General features: G+C 55.6%; 1 protein-coding gene across 6 annotated transcripts in view; it reads right to left on the reverse strand.

The window, feature by feature from the left end:
* NFATC1 (nuclear factor of activated T cells 1) overlaps nt 1-12,319 on the reverse strand; it is a 110,494-nt gene extending 98,175 nt beyond the window's left edge. For 5 of the 6 annotated variants that reach the window (XM_064422451.1, XM_064422430.1, XM_064422408.1 and 2 more), the window contains exons 1-2: nt 11,831-12,319; nt 1,888-2,986 (exon numbers count right to left, since the gene is read on the reverse strand). In XM_064422451.1, the coding sequence (XP_064278521.1) occupies nt 1,888-2,986; nt 11,831-11,963 (1,232 nt within the window). In that variant the 5' untranslated portion in view covers nt 11,964-12,319. Of the gene's footprint in view, nt 1-1,887; nt 2,987-7,799; nt 8,087-11,830 lie in introns of those variants that run through there. The other variant, XM_064422419.1, reaches the window with a different exon arrangement.
* Nucleotides 12,320-15,283: the final 2,964 nt, after the last annotated feature.

The raw sequence follows: 15,283 nt of genomic DNA on the forward strand, positions 1-15,283 counted from the left end.
CCTTGCGTTTGAAATAGAACAGATGTGTAACATAACAGGAAAAAAATCCAGCTCTGTTGTGACAAATTCTCAACCAATTTTTTTGGAAAGATTTAAAATAACAGTTTCTGTTGCGTAGGCTGTGATCCTGTTGACGTCCGTGCTCACTTGCCCAGTACTTTCATATACATAAAACGAGGGGTATTTTTGGTGGAAGGAAGCACTGTCAGTGTATCTGATTGGTAAAATAACTTAAAAATCACATTTCAACAGTAACTTCCAACTGCCCTAGAGCACGAGTTAATGAGATCACATGGAAACATATTGCAAACCAGGAAACATATTTTATACAAGACCAAAACAGTGGAAAAAATGTTAAATACACAACATAGTGGGGCTTCGTTCTGTGCACTTCACCTTTCTTGTTTGTGTTAGCGCACAGGCCCGCCGGGTGCCTCCTGACGGACCACGGCACAGCGCCTACGGCTGCTTGCTGCAACGGAAAGATAAAAGGCTGTTTGGTCAAACTGTCCTATGCCTGCCCTTGAAGTCATCGGCAAAAAGCTGCCCCGACACAACAGCTGAGGGCCAGCCTCTCTGATGATTGTGGGCTACTTGGCACTGCAGTGGGTAACATAAAAGGCTTTTTCTGAGTAAAAGGGAAGGCTCTGAAGGATTTGCCTGGTATTAGAAGTCTCCACCCAGCTGAAAGGCAGTGAGTGCCTAACTCTGGGTGGCCAGACCCAAAGGGGTTGCTGCGTTTCCCAGCGCTGAATTGAGGCAAGGTCTTGAAAGGAGCTTGGCAATGCAGAGGAGAATAAGAATGATGAGGAAGGGGAGTGTGCTGCAACATAAGGAGCCATGGACCACTCCACCTCAGTTTCAGGAGACAGCACATGGCAGAGAGGTGCTGGCTGAAGAAAGGTGAGACCGACAAGGCTGAGAACCAGGAAACGCATCGCTAACTAAAACACTTCAGCTACACACTTACTGCTTTCATTTTGAGAAAGGCAGCTTCACTGTCAAGAGCAAGAAGCCATGTGTGCTTGGGGAGGAGGAGGAAAGGGGGTGACCATCAGAACCAGGGACTAGGAACAGCCTACAAGCCCTTGGAAAGCTGAACTATTTTCCTGCACTGCATGCTTCTGCATATTACAGCTTCCAGAAGACTCCAAAATGAAGTCTATAACTACGACAGAAAGAGAATGCAATGAAATCTGAATGTAGTTCAGATTTCAGCTATTCTGTGCTGCTTCCTACCCAGAGCCCTGTTGTGATAAATAAATTTGGTGAACAGATTTAACTACTGTCAGCTGAAAAATTCGTTTTTCTTCTTAAACAGGAGTAGTGGGGAAGACAGAAAAAAACAGAGGATCACTGTCCAGTGGAGAAAGAAAAAGATTGATAGACAGCCTTCAGATGAGCTAAAATAATTCACAAAATAATCATATTCTTAATTAACTTGTATTCATTGTGCACAAAGCATAAATGTAAAAGACCCTGCAACAATCACCATAATGAGATCATATCCTTGTCCAGCAATATAAAAATACTGAGACATAATAAACTTCAAGTAAAGTCACGGGTTTTTTGCCACCAAATTGTCCTGCTCCCTGAGCTTCTGAATGCCTGATTTCCAGACTTCCCAGCCTGGGGCTCATACCCTGGAAAGTGGATAACTGTTTACAACCCGTGCATAGCCAGCTCCTAGAACAGCCTCTTTTACCCTTCAAGGCTTGACTCGTGGTCACACCGCACCAACAACAGAGGCAGTGTCACAAGACACAGTTAAGTGGAGTGAGTGGATGGGTATATTTGGCAGGAAACAGAGACGGGAAGGGGAAGGAGGAAACAAAAGCATGCAATAAAGATACTACTGGCATTGTCCTCTAAGTCAGGGTCCCTTACCTCATGTAGGATGTTGGAGATAGAGGCTTTGGTTTGGCCCACTGGTAGGGATGCTGTGGCACAGACAAGTACTGCTCACAGAAGTTTCCTTTCCTGATGTGCTGAAAGCTGGAGAAGTCTTCTGGTGACAAATCGGCAGTTGGCGATATGGTCCCATGATCCTCGCCAGCCGGTTCAGTTTTGAGAGTCATGGATGGGGTGTGATCAATGGTGGTCTTCCTCGACTTGATGGGAATCCCATCATTCATATCGATGGTGCTGTCAGTGGTGAGAGCATTGATGGCAGCAACGATGGCGGAGCTGGTGTACTGGTTTGTGTTCCCCAGCCATGTGTCATCCGTGACACTCACCCGAGGCGAGTTTTGCGGAGAAGGAGTCGGGGAGTGGTGTGGGGAATAGGAGGTCTGCCGGCCATTGAGGCTGTACTTCCTTTTGTTGCAGGGAGATGGAGGCCTGGAGTTGCGAGCCCCCAGCCAATTCTCCTCTGTGATGCTCGTTCTGGGAGACGTTGATGGAGAGTGCCTTGGGGAGCTGAGCAAGGTACAGGCCACCATGCTGCGCTGGTAGCCCTCCTCTGTGTCGGTGGTCTTCGGAGAGACACATGGGGACTGCCACGGAGAGGTCTGAGGTGAAGTGTATGGATATGAGTAGTTGGACTCATAGGAAGACGCTTCAGAGTTGCAGCTTCTGGAAGACAAGCTACTCGCTGGACTGAGGCAGGATGGGTCTCTATATGCCTCAATGTTCGGCAAGTTCAAAGTGGCAGTGGAAGGCGAGCGCTTGGCGTTAGGGATGGCCTCCTCCACCTCATCGTGGAAAAACTGGTTGTTGTTATGATGCAATCCCATGTAAGATGTGATCTCAATTCTGGGGCTCTCCAGCGCTGGAGCTCCATTAGGTCTCATGTTTGGCGGCAGGTAGTACTCGGAGGCTCCACTGTCAATGTGTCCTCCATATCCAGAGGGATGGTTTGTCGATGGGACAACTGAAATGACGGGATTTGATGTCTGCAGGCCATGACATGGAGTTGACAATGAGGAATGTGCCACATTTAGAGGCAAGCCAGCATTTACATTTGAAGATGCATAATTATAGTGTTCTGGAAGAAACAAACAAACAACAAAGAATGACATGAGGTGCTGCACAAATATGATCGCTTAGTAACATACCCAGCTGAAATGGTGGGACATGGCACAACACACAAAAGCACAGCTCTCCATGACAACACACCCAGAAGTGTGCCATGTTGGGCAAGGCTGCAGACTAGCATCCTTGAAAATGCCACTAACTGAACAGAACAAGACAAGATATCTTGGGATGGGGGATGTACACAGACAGAGCTGGTCTTGGTTCCTAGGTGAACCTTCAAAGCAAAAAAATTGAGTCTTCAAACAACATTGCTTCAGGATTCTGGGAGACTGCATCATTCAGAGATGTGACTGAAGAGATGTGTTTTTACATAAGTGAGCCTAAGTCCCACCCTGAAAAGTTGGCATACAGAAAAACTGGACAAAAAAAAAAAAAACAAAAACCAGAAGTGGAGGCAGACTAAAGCAAAGAAAAAGATCAACTGCATTCTGTTAAAAAGATTATACACAATCGAAATTTCCATTACAGCAAGTTTCCAACTGGTTCCAGTTAACTAAGATTTTGGAAAAAGATGGATCTATTGATCTTCTCTGGTTTCTGGGACCACTTATCCTCCAGCCCAACTGGCAGAGGCCAGGTGAAGGATAAACATGGATGTCTCACTACTCAGCGACAGCTGAAATTCCACTGCAATTGCTGATTGTTGCACACGCCACATCAAGAGCTGCCAGCAGCATGCTCTGGGCCAGCTCTCTAACCATTTAACAGTGCTGGGTGTATAAAAGCAAGAGCAGAGCTGCACAGCCACTGTGGAAAACCTGGAAGGTGACAGATCACATCACAGCCTTGTGCCAATGGGCTCCCTGACCAAACACAAGGAACAACGTGCCCTTCGCATGCCTCCATCCCTGCTGCTCTACAGTAACCAGCATCTCAAAGCTGGTCAAGATGGGACCATCTCTGCCTCGCCTCACTGTCTGCCTGCTGAAGGCACTCCTTCAGCTCTGCTCCTCTGTCCCAGGGATGCACGTGTGACTCTTTTTGCTGCCCAGAGATATTGGTGGGCTGCCCATGGGGGAAATAGGCAGCCCTCAACCAAGGACAACATGCCCCAGGTGGTCTGAGCTGTGGTGGGATGATATAGGGAGGCTCTGTGTCACCAGGACACATAAGCCAGACACGTAAGCCCTAATGCCAGTATCTCTTACTTTACTGGGAAAAGAGAGCAAAATCTTTGTATCAGGGACAATGACTGCTGAACTCTGAGTCTGGGTAATGCTGGTGTGCAGGCTCCTCTCAGAATCTGGAAATTCACCCAGCTCCAGCCCCAAGCTGTGCTTGCAATGCATCAGCCTTCCCTGAGGTTTATTATGGCAGCAGCATCACTTTCCTGCAGGACAGAGGGAAACTCTACATGCCCCGTGGCCACAGCCAGTCCACATGGGAAACCTATCACCTTCTATCCCAGGAGGCAAGTTCCCTTGGCAGTCATCTTGCACACCTTCCCTCGGAAGATATGGAAAGGCTGTATTAATTACTGCAGCTGCTATTCCGGAGGCGACCAGGGAGCTCTGCAAATGCAAACGAGCCTCCAAGCTGGTAACCAGCACAGCCAGCTATTCTCTTTCTCTTGTTTATCAGCTCAGCCCTCTCTGGTGTCATCCACCTGTGATCCCACACTCACCTTTCTTGCTGGCAACGACTCCAAGACAAACGGTACTTAGGAAAAATTAATGTGCTGTAGCAGCTCCACAGCAACTCCAGCTGATGCATGTCATAGCAGGTAACAGTTGGGAATGATGAGCAACAACACCTTTTGAACTTGCTCTCTAGTCTGCCCTCAGATACTGGCCATTTGCTCAGGAAGGGTCATTAAATTACACTGCAGTGTGCCACAAATAACACTGGATTATTCAAAACATGCTGCAGCTTCACGCTCTATTCAAACAACCAGGGAGGCAGGATATACAGCAAAAGAGGTGCTACTTGACAAAATCCAACTGCATTGGTCACATCAAGATGCAGATCTGTCAGGGGGATCAGAATTCCCTCCTTCCAAATTTGTCTTTTGTTGCTGCCCTGCCACTTGGCCACACCACCCAGTGCCACTGCATTCACCACCACTTCCCTCCCTCCTGCCCATCATGGGAAAAAACTCTGACATGGTACAACTATGGTAAAACCTTGTCTGATTCAGAAATTAGCTCAGAGGAAGGGTCTAGAGTAGTGCCTTCAGGACGGCTTCAGCCCCTTCACTGCTTCCTCCAGCTCCAGAGGAAGGTGATGTCCACATCCACACTGCTGCTGGGACACTGGCTACGCTCTTCTTCCACATACCATTCCATAGCCTCCTGCTCTGGCACACAGCTGGAAGGCACTGGCAACATGGCACAGCTGGGAACTGCTCCCAGCCAGTCCCTACCATGCAGCCGGACCAGCCCAGGCAGGAGACCAGGGGCTTGGCAGGCTGCCCCAGCTCTGCACCCACCAGGTGGGTTTGCCTCTGCTGACTGAAGAATCAGTGCTTTTAGATCTTGTATTAAAAATAAATAGGTAAACAAACAAAATAACAGGGACAAGTTCTGTGAGCCCAGCAGTTTGCTCAAACTCGAATGCATGACTAGGGTGAAATTCAAACACTGCAGTCCACTAGAAATCTGCAGCCCAGACTTAATAGGCAATACAAAGCTCAGACAAGCCTTTGGAATCCAGTTTTTAAAAAGTTATTAAAAGAAAGGCTCAAGTGCTATAAGCAGCAAGTTCCTTAATTCACATGACAATGAATAAAGGAATAGCCACTTTTAGAACTATTATGCTTTTTTTTAAAGCCAACTTTTAAAGGCCAAAGAAAAATAACGTCATACAACTCATAGTTTGTGTACAATAGTACACAAAACAGAAAGATGCAAGATCCAAAGACTTCCAAACATATTTAGGTATCTTAAAATTACAGGCAGCATGTAGAAAATATGTCCACCAAATATAAAAGCCTCAAAGACAGAACTAGGAACAAGACAGAGACCTTGGTTTGTGGGCTAAAAACCACCACCATCTAAAATTTCTGAAATAAGTTCATTCTCCAAAACTTCCATATTTACAAAATTCATCAAACACACATCCATAGTCAGCATTTATAACATGCTGATGTTTTCCTCACCAGGGTGAATGAGACAGGTAGAAATAAAGTCCTGCATTCCCTAATGTAGCTATGTAGGATATTTTGACAGTCGTGATGCAGATAAATGGCAGGTAATGCCTTTGCCATGGCATCACAGTTATGACTGTGATTCACAGAGGCACCCAGGACGAGTGTACAGACTACCAAGACACACTTAACAGAGTATTTTAATATCCTGGGCCAAACCCCAGTATCAGATAGACCAGCGCAGGTTTGCATCAGTTCTGTTCCAACAAATCCACACTTATGTGAAGTATCACTAGGACAAGAAATTGGACCCTTTTGAGTTGTGAGCACACCTCCACGTATTACATTTCCCTTTGTAGCAGTTAAAAAGCTCCTTTTCCCCCTCTAGTTAATTTCACAGCAAGCAAGTTTTATTCCTTTCTGTCTTTAATGGGCTGATCCTCCAAGGCACTGAACACCATCATTATTTATTTACATACTTTAAATAGGAATGCTGAACACCTGCAGCTTGTAGGGTCTTTAGAGAAGATGAGGGCTGTCTTACATTGTTCAAGATGAAGCCACATCTATGTCTGTTTGAATTCATGCTTTCAAAATTGCCTAATGGAGTTAGGTACCTTTCTCACACTAGGACTTAGATATAATTTGCTTAGGCCCCTCCACTGTAGACTCTTACGCGTCTAATCACTAGAATACTTATCTGAAAAGCTTGGTGTGAAACTCTAAAAACTGCCTTATTCTAAAAACTAGAACTAGTCATAACAAATACTGACATTATCCCGGAGATGTGGGCAGTTGGGGAGAGCTAGGAAGGTGCAAGCATCTTTGCTCATATCCTGGCAGGCTGCGTTAGGCAGGCAAGGATTTGCAAACCTGCTAGAATTTACAGGAAGAAAGATAAGACATGGAGCAAACACAGCCCTTCTCTGAGGCAGCGTTGTCATCCACTTGTACAAGAGCTCTTTATGGTGACCCGCTATCACCGACACTGCAGCGAGTTAACCACGCACCAGGAAGCGGCAACCTTCTCTCCGCCAGTTCCAGCCTTGTTCGCCTCATTTCCACCTCAAGCATTGCTTCAAGCCATAAAAACAGACAGCCGGACCGAGACACCAGAGTTGGAAACAGTTGTGACGCGTGACAAATTCACGCCCGTTATTTTTATTTGCGGATGACCTTCAAGCTAAACCCTGAGCCTAACTCCGGCTCACGGGGGATGGGGAAAGGGGGCTGAAGTGAGTTCTCAACCGGCCCATCTCTGTCACGGGCAAGACCCAAAGCCAGCGGGGGAAGCCGTGCGAGCGCTCAGCGCGGGGGTCCGGACATCTCAAACAACTCCAAACTTCTAAAAACTCTGTATCGGCGGCCCCCCGGGTCGTCTCCCCTTGAACCTCGTTCGACTGCTGCCAGGGATCCGCCGGAGGAGCGCCGGCCGCCCTGTCAGGACGCTATCCCTATCTCCGCGGGCCCGCTCGCTGCTTCCCGGCGCGGCTGAGGCGACAAGCGCCGCCCGGAGCCGGGCCGACCTGTCCGGCCGGGATTGCCGGCTCCCCCGCCCCGCGCCCCGCGAAGGGAGGTAGCCTTTTCCCCTCCCGAACGGGGCAGCGCAAGGACGGCTCCCGGCAGCATCCCTCCGCCGGCACCGCGGAGGTGCCCCGGCCGCCCCGCCGCGACCCACCTCCACCCTCATCGCTGTGCTTGAACTCGAAGAGGAAATCGAAGTCAAACTCCTGCTCGGCCTCCACGCCCGTCATGGCTCCCGCCGCGACCCCCGCCACGCTCCGGCACCCTGGCAGCGGTGGTGGCGTAGCCGCGGCCCGCCCCGTCGGGCTCGCCCCGTCGCGCCTGGACACCTGCTGCCGGCGGGCCGGGCTGCGCGGAGCCCCGGCACAGCGTGGGACGGCGGCCGCTGCTCCGCTCGGTAACGTGATCTCGGCCCCGACGGGCGGCCTGTCTCGCTGCCGCCGCTGCCGCCGCCTCCGATCCGCCCTCCCGCCCGCTGTTGATGTTTCCGGGTCGATGCAAACAACCGCGGTGCCCGGCCCCCCCCCGCGCCCTCCCGCCGGGGTTCTGCCCCCGCAGCGCAGCCCGTGCTCCGCGGGGAGCCCTCGCCCCACCCGCGGGACCCGGCACCGGGGGAGACCCAGACCGCCGAGGGCTCGCCGTGGGCGGGATGGGGAGCCCGGGGGTGGGCGGGGAGCGGGACTTCACCTGGTCCCGACCGGCGGTAACGGCGGGGGGCCGGAGCGGCTCCTTCCGCGCTTCAGCGGGAGGCGAGCGGGGAGGGAGGACTGCTCAGCCCACTCAAGGGGGACACCGGCGTGTCCCCTCTTCGCTAACGACTGATAAAGTTTCTTCCGTGAGTGCCCACCACGCCGCATCGGTGAGCCAAGAGGCTCCGCTTTCATTTATTTATTATTTATTTCACTTAGTCGCAGCACCCACTAGTGCCAGCTGCTATAAAAAGCGCAGTAAAGCGGGACTCGGAACCCTGCCGGCCTCCTCCGTGTGTCGGGGAGGAAAAGGTCCTCCCCGGGCTGCCGCCACACACCGGGAGAGCGCCTGCAAAGGGGCTCCGGTGGCGGTGCTGGCACGGCTCTGCCCGGCCTGTCCCTCTTCCCGCTCGTACGGGATACAAATTAGGTAAAAAGTAAAGTATTACTTTCTTTATGTTTCGAGATGCTTTCCTGTCATGTTACACCGGGCCCGTCTAAAGGTCCCCGCCGGGCAATGGAGCGCCCGCCCCAGCAGCTCGGCTCCTCCTCAGTTGCCGAAGCTTCAGGTCGGGTTTCAAAAGGAACGCTTTTTTTGAGCAGTTTTGGAAATAGTATTCTCTTATAAACTCAGGGAATACCATTTTCCAGGCTTGCGACCGAAATCTCCGTTCTAAAGTGCCAGGAAAACACTTTTTTTCCCTTCTGAGCCCATTATTCTTTTCCCCCTCCTCGCCCAGACGAGCCTCACTGCAGGTTGGGCTCTCGCAGAGGCCGAGCTGGGCTTTGCCCCGAAGGGGCCGTGAGTGCCGAAGTGCCGGGGCTGACTCACTCGAGTGTGTTCAAGGCCTTGACAGCAGGGGAACACCTCCCCCTGCGCCTGCCCCGACCGTGGTCGCCCCGAGGTGCCGGCTCAGGCCGCGCCGCAAGGAGGAGCGGCCCGCTTCACCCGGGCACGTCCCTCAGCGTATGGAGGGTACGGATGTGCCTCCTGTCCCCCTGCCCAGGGCCTACAGGCTGGACAGACGCCTCGCCCCAGCCGCCAGGCCCCCGGTGCCACCAGTGTCAACCCCCCCCGATCCCCGATGCCGCTCTGCTCCAGACGCCCATCTCCTGGAGTGCCCTGGCGGGGAGGCGAGGAGAAGATCCCAAGTACATGCAACCCTCGATCCTTCGCCTCTCCCGCCTGTGGTACCTGCAAGGCTGCTGAACTGTCCCACACTATTTACAGACGGCTTGATTTGTCAGTGACATTAGTGTTAGTACTGTCAATGAAATATTTCGATTGGCGCCCTTCCCGTGGAGAAAGAGGAAAGACGTGCCATGAAAAGGTTAGAAACGAAGCGATACCACATGTGCAGACCAAGTAACAGTGGCCGTCCTGCTAGCAGTCTAGTTTGAGAGTGAAACGAGTGATGGGGAAGCGGTGCGCCCTGCCTGGCAAGGCCATTTCCGTGTCACCAGCCGCCCTTGCATGACCCACGGACCGATCTACCAGCTCAGCCACTGCCCACCCAGCCTCTCCTTGGAGTTAACTGGAGTTGTTCCAACTCCATAAAGCAGATTCAACAAGGGATGCATCAGACGGTCTGCTCCAGCTGCACCCCACCAGCCTGAAGGGGAATTTAACTTGTCCACGGCAGTAAACCTGGCATAACCACTGGCATTTTCAAAGGTAAAGGACTCCACACCTCGCTACCACCCAAAGAAAAAAAAGAGGTCCTCCCACTGGGACTCTTTGCGCATTTTTTCCCAGACTAAACAAGAAATAAAGTATTGTCTTTGACTGTTGTAGTTTGGCAATCAAACGGCACCTTAATTTGCAGGCAGCAATCCTGACGTGCAGGGCTCCCTTACGTTTGTCCTGGACTGGGCCACGCTTTCTGGCTGGACTAATTTTCTTAGTCCCATACAAAATACACCACCAGGGAAGAGAACTGCAAATGAGGGTTAGTACAATTTAACATAGGCATCAGAAATGCCACAGAAGTAAAGAGGGGGGGATTTTTTTTTTCCTTTACAAGAGACTGCAGAACGCTTTTTATGTCAGCTGCCTCTGGATGTAATTTTTACAAATGGTGTATTCAGTGGCCTTGGAGCCCAGGGCATTGGAAGCGCCGTGCACACAGCCCACGGATGCCTGAGTGTGCGACTGGCACGCCAGCCACTTCTATTAAATACAGTGTAATTAACTTCCATCCCAAAAGGCTCTCCGCTTCGCAAGCGGAACCACAGTCAGAGCCGCGCTTGTAGATCTCGCACTGGCAGAATCATGTCAACTGCAATGAACCCCCAGGGTGAAAACAGCTGTGTAAAAATAAATATAAAAATAAAAAAATAAAAAAAAAAGAAAAAAGAAAGAGAGAGAGAGAGAGAGATGGGTCTTGAGCTTCTTTCCAGCTTTTGGGGAGAAACCCGGGAATGGAGTCCCGTTGTCCCACGCTGCGGAAAGAACGCGGCGGACATGGACACCCCCCCCCGCCCCCCCACTTCGCTTCTTCACAACTTTCTCTGCCCGGGACGTGCGAGCTCGCTGCGCCCTGCCCGAGCCCCAGCAGCAGCCGCTGCAAAGCGGCGGCACCACCGGATAGGGAGGAAACTTGGGAGCCGGGGAACAGCCGGGAGGGGAGCAGGGAGCCGTCGGGTCCGCAGCGGGGAGCCGGGATCTGCCCCACACCTGCCGCGGCGCGGAGACGATGCCCGGCGGGAATGCCCGCGAGGTCCCGCTGCCGGGGCCGAAAGGAGCCGTAAGCAGTGGCAAAGTCCGAAAGTCTCGGCGGTAGCTGGATAGCGATGCTCCGGGGGGAGAACAGTGTCCCGACTGGCAAGAGGGGAGGGTGAAGTCAGCCAGACGCTACCCATGGCAGGGGCCAAGTTCAGCCCGGAGGAGCTGCGCGCGTCCCGAGCCCCGCTCCCACCATCTGTCGCTCTAGAAACTTTGCCGCTGTGTTTTCAGGACACTTTTCGCAGCAGGGGCAGAGAAAGAAGCCGTGATTCAGAGCTGGGATAGAAGGGCAAGCGCTCTCCCGGAGCCGGGACGGCGGCGGCAGGGTGCCCGCCCGCCGGGGGCGCGGGGTACGCGGGCGGCAGAGCCCCGCAGCGCGGCCGCGGCGTGCCCGCCTGTCTCGGTGTGCCTGCAGCGCCGGTACGGCGCCTGGCACTGCCCGGGACTCCTTCCTTTTCCCAGGAACGTGGGTTGGCTGCAACGATGGGCTGTATACTGGCCTCCCCCAAATCAAACCCCGGGATGGGGAGGGAATCCCCTAGCGTGTGCCCCTGACAGGATCCCAGGCACCCTCCGGGAGCGGGCCCGGGCCCAGGACCGGCGGGAAGCGGCCGGGAGCAGCGGCGCGGCCGCGGCGGCGCCGTGCGAGAGGCGAAAGAGACACCTATTGGCAAGCGGCCGCCGGCGAGCCTCCGGGCCGCCGCGGGGAAACACCGGGGGACACCGCCGCCCGCCCGCCCGCCCTCCGCCCCCCGCAGCGCCGCCCGTTACCTTCCTCCGCCGCCTTCATGGTGCTGCCGAGCGGGCGGGCGCCGTCCTGCGGGGCCGCCGCCGGCCTCTCTCTCCCGCTGGATGGGTCCCGCGACGGCGGCGCGGCGGCGGCCGACGGGGCAGCGCTTGGCATCCACCCGGCGGGGCGGCGGAGCCCGGCGCCGCGCCCTGGGCCACTGCCGGCCCCTCGTCGCCTGTCCCGCCTGTCCCGCTCCCCCCCGCCCGCCTTCACGACCCGGTGACCGGGGCCGCGCCGCCCCCAGCGTGGTAGCCGCGCCCGCGGAGGCACAGGAGCTCGCCGCCGCCGCCCCCTCGGGGACGGGGCATGGAGAGGAGGGCGGGTGTGCGTGGGGACTTCGGAGGCACTGCCCGCGCTGAGGCGGCGGGACGGGGCGGCGGGCGCTGCCGCCCGCGGAGAGCTGCAGCCGGGGGACGGGGGCAGTGAGTGTGCGGAGCGGGGAAGTCTCGCTCTGACGCAGGGCTGCGCGCCCGGCGCCGCCTTTTTAAAGCTGGAAAACACCCCCCCCCCCCCCCCCCCCCCCCTCCCTTCCCCTCCCGGCCCCTCTCCCCGCCCCGGCCCCGTGATGTCAGTCGGGCCCCGGCCCCGCCGCCGGCGGGCGGCCAGCGGGAGGCGGGCACCGGCGGGCACCGACGGGCCCCGGCCGCCCGCCCCTCCGAGGCACGGCGCCCGCCCAGCCCCGGTCCCGCCGCCAGCGCCCGCGGGGTCCCCTCAGCCTGCGGGAGCCGGGTGCCCTCCTGCGGGGGAACGGGCGCGCGGGGTCGCAAAGTGAAGGTGGGGAAAGAAGGGAGACAGGGGAGCGAAAGAGGCAGGCAGCGAGAGGGGAAAAGGGAAAAAAAAAAAAAAAAAAAAGGCGAGGCAGCCTCGCATGCTGAAATCATTATGTAAAAAATCGCAGGCTTCCCCCGCTGTGGAAATTTGGAAAAGAGCATCAACTGGCAGGCGAGGGAAAGGAAAATCCCATTCTGCTAAATTACTAACAGACCCGCGGACTCGGTTTCAGTCGCTCCAGATTTATTATTATTATTTATTATTATTCTGTAAATATCTCAGCAACACAGTTGTGTCTCATCACTTCGTAGCAGGGAGAAGAAGAGATTTCCATCCCACTGCGACTCCTCCTCCCACCTCCCCTCTCCGGGATGCCCCGTCCCGGCCCCCGACGCGGCCGTGATACCCCGGCCGAGGCGGGAGCCTCCCGGACGGGAGCTGCTGAGCGAGGCCACGCCGCCCCCGCTCCCCGCCCTGCTCCCCTCGCCCCCAGCTCCCGCTCCGTCCTCCCTCTGCCCCCACAGCTGGCAGGAGGGAACCAAACTTCTGGAATGGGACTTGCGGGCCAGTTGGGGTGGTTTTGAGCATATATCTGGTGTGTGAAGAAAAAAAAAAAAGGAATCATAAATCTAGTCCCTAACACCCATGTGTGGTTGGAAATAAACCCAGTATAAACGAAATCCTGTCTGCTTCTGGGGAACGGGAGCCCGCGGCTGGTCCTTCGGGGCGGGCTCCTCCACTGGAGAGCGGCGGAGGACGGTGACCAGCACGGGGCGCGCCCGGCGGGGAGCGCAGCCCCCTCCACCAACCTCGGCCGTTCCGTCGGGTGGGGAAACCCCAACACCTGAACCAGAAGGACGACGCTTCTCTTTCAAGGAAAACCGACCGGGAGAAGAGCGGGGGAAGCCCTCAGCCCCCGGCGGCCTTTCCTTTTCTTTCCTTTCCGCGCCTCCCGCCTCCCCTCAGGCACCCGGCGCGCGCCGCCCGGACTTGGCGCACGCGGGACCCCGGGGCGCCGCCAGGGGGCGCCGCGGGGCGGGGGGGCGCGGGGCGGAGCCTCCCGCCCTCCCCACACGCACCAGCCCGGCGGGGCGGCGCTCGGGGGCCGCGGTGCCCGCGCCCACCGGGGCGGCTGCCGGGGCTGCCCGGCGCGGGGGGAGCAGGGGGGGAAGATCCCGGCTGCTTCCCGGGAGGCTGGGGCGGGGGCGGGCGAGAGCCGCGCCGCTCTCGGCGGGACTCTCTTTTCCTGCCGCCCCCAGCCCCCCCGCCCCGCTCTCGGCCGAAATGACGGAATCCCCCGTCTGTTTCCTCCTGTTTAATGCCGTTGCCCGGACCACCGTGGCGCCGCTCCAAGGCCCCGCCAGCCGGCGCGGGCAGCCGGCGGCGGCGGCGCAGCGCGGACCCCGCGGCCGCCCCCCGACCGCCGCCCCGGGGCCGCCGCCCCCGCAGCCCCGCGGGGCCGCCCCGGGGCCGCCCCGCCTCCGCTTCCCCCGGCCCTGCGCCTCCTTCCCGCCGCCCCGAGTTTGTTTACAGCCGCTACCAGGAGAGACTGTTACACGGAGCTTATTTTGGGAGTCGGTGATGACTAACGAAGTTAAAAGGAGCTTAGTACAGAAAACAACCTTATTTTTAGACGGCTGTTGTTTCAGTGGATCATTGTAGCAATCGCGCCCCGGCTCTTCTAAAAGCCATCTCCCTGGTGCCAGGTCTCTTGTCCTGTGCTGCCACCGAGGCTCGCACACCGGCTGGCCCTCTTTGCTTTGCTTCCCTACATATCCTCCCTAAATTCTGCCTGTAAATGCTACGGCCACCATCAGCCTTCATTATTCTGAACTTTAAGACGTCTTCTATCAACAGAAGTAAAAACAAGCTAAAAATGAGGGGAAGAAAGTTATGAAAGTATTCAGAGTACTTTTCAGTGACCTCTGGTGCTGAGTTAGCAGGGACCAGTATCATCCTCCCCGCGGCTTTTGAGACAGGGCTGATGATTTTGTAGATCTTCTTCACCTCCCAGGGAAGATACAAGAAACAGGTCTCCACATCTAGCTTCATTCTAAGCGCCTCCCTGGGCCCCTGCATGACATCACAGCCCACATGTGGGAGAGGTCGGCAGTGGACAGCAGGGAGATGTGTCTGCTACTGCTGCCTCACTCCCCATCACCCTTCTTTTCCCGTTGTGGGTATTGCTGCATGCCAGTTCAGGCACTAAGACTGGAGATAAGGCTCCTGCTGTCCAAATCTAGTCCCTCACTGACTGGTCCTAATCCCTCATGGCTAAATCCCAACAGAGCTGGTGGGACCTCAGCAGGATTTGCTCCACACAGGGCTGTACAGGCATGCATCCCAGCTAGAAATCCTCCCTTGGCACGAGTGCTGTACCAGGACATGTCTCCCCCCTGTCACTGTCATGCAGCCAGCTTTCTCTGGCTTTCTACAGCAATGCTTTTGCTAGGCCCTCTCTTCTCACCATCCAGCTCTGCCGTGGAGTTGTACGGGCTCCCCAGGCAGTCCCTCTCCATCCGCATGTCCCACAGCAAGGATGGAGTGAGCTGCTGCTTCCCTTCCCCTCCACAGAGGCGGCTGTGCTTGAAAGCAAAGCGCTTGCTGCACTTAACCAGTAATTAGGTTAATCAGCTGCCCTGCTCTACCTTTGGTCCGTGGCT

The sequence above is a fragment of the Passer domesticus genome, chromosome 1, assembly GCF_036417665.1.
Source record: "Passer domesticus isolate bPasDom1 chromosome 1, bPasDom1.hap1, whole genome shotgun sequence".
In the NCBI taxonomy this organism is placed as follows: Eukaryota; Metazoa; Chordata; class Aves; order Passeriformes; family Passeridae; genus Passer; species Passer domesticus.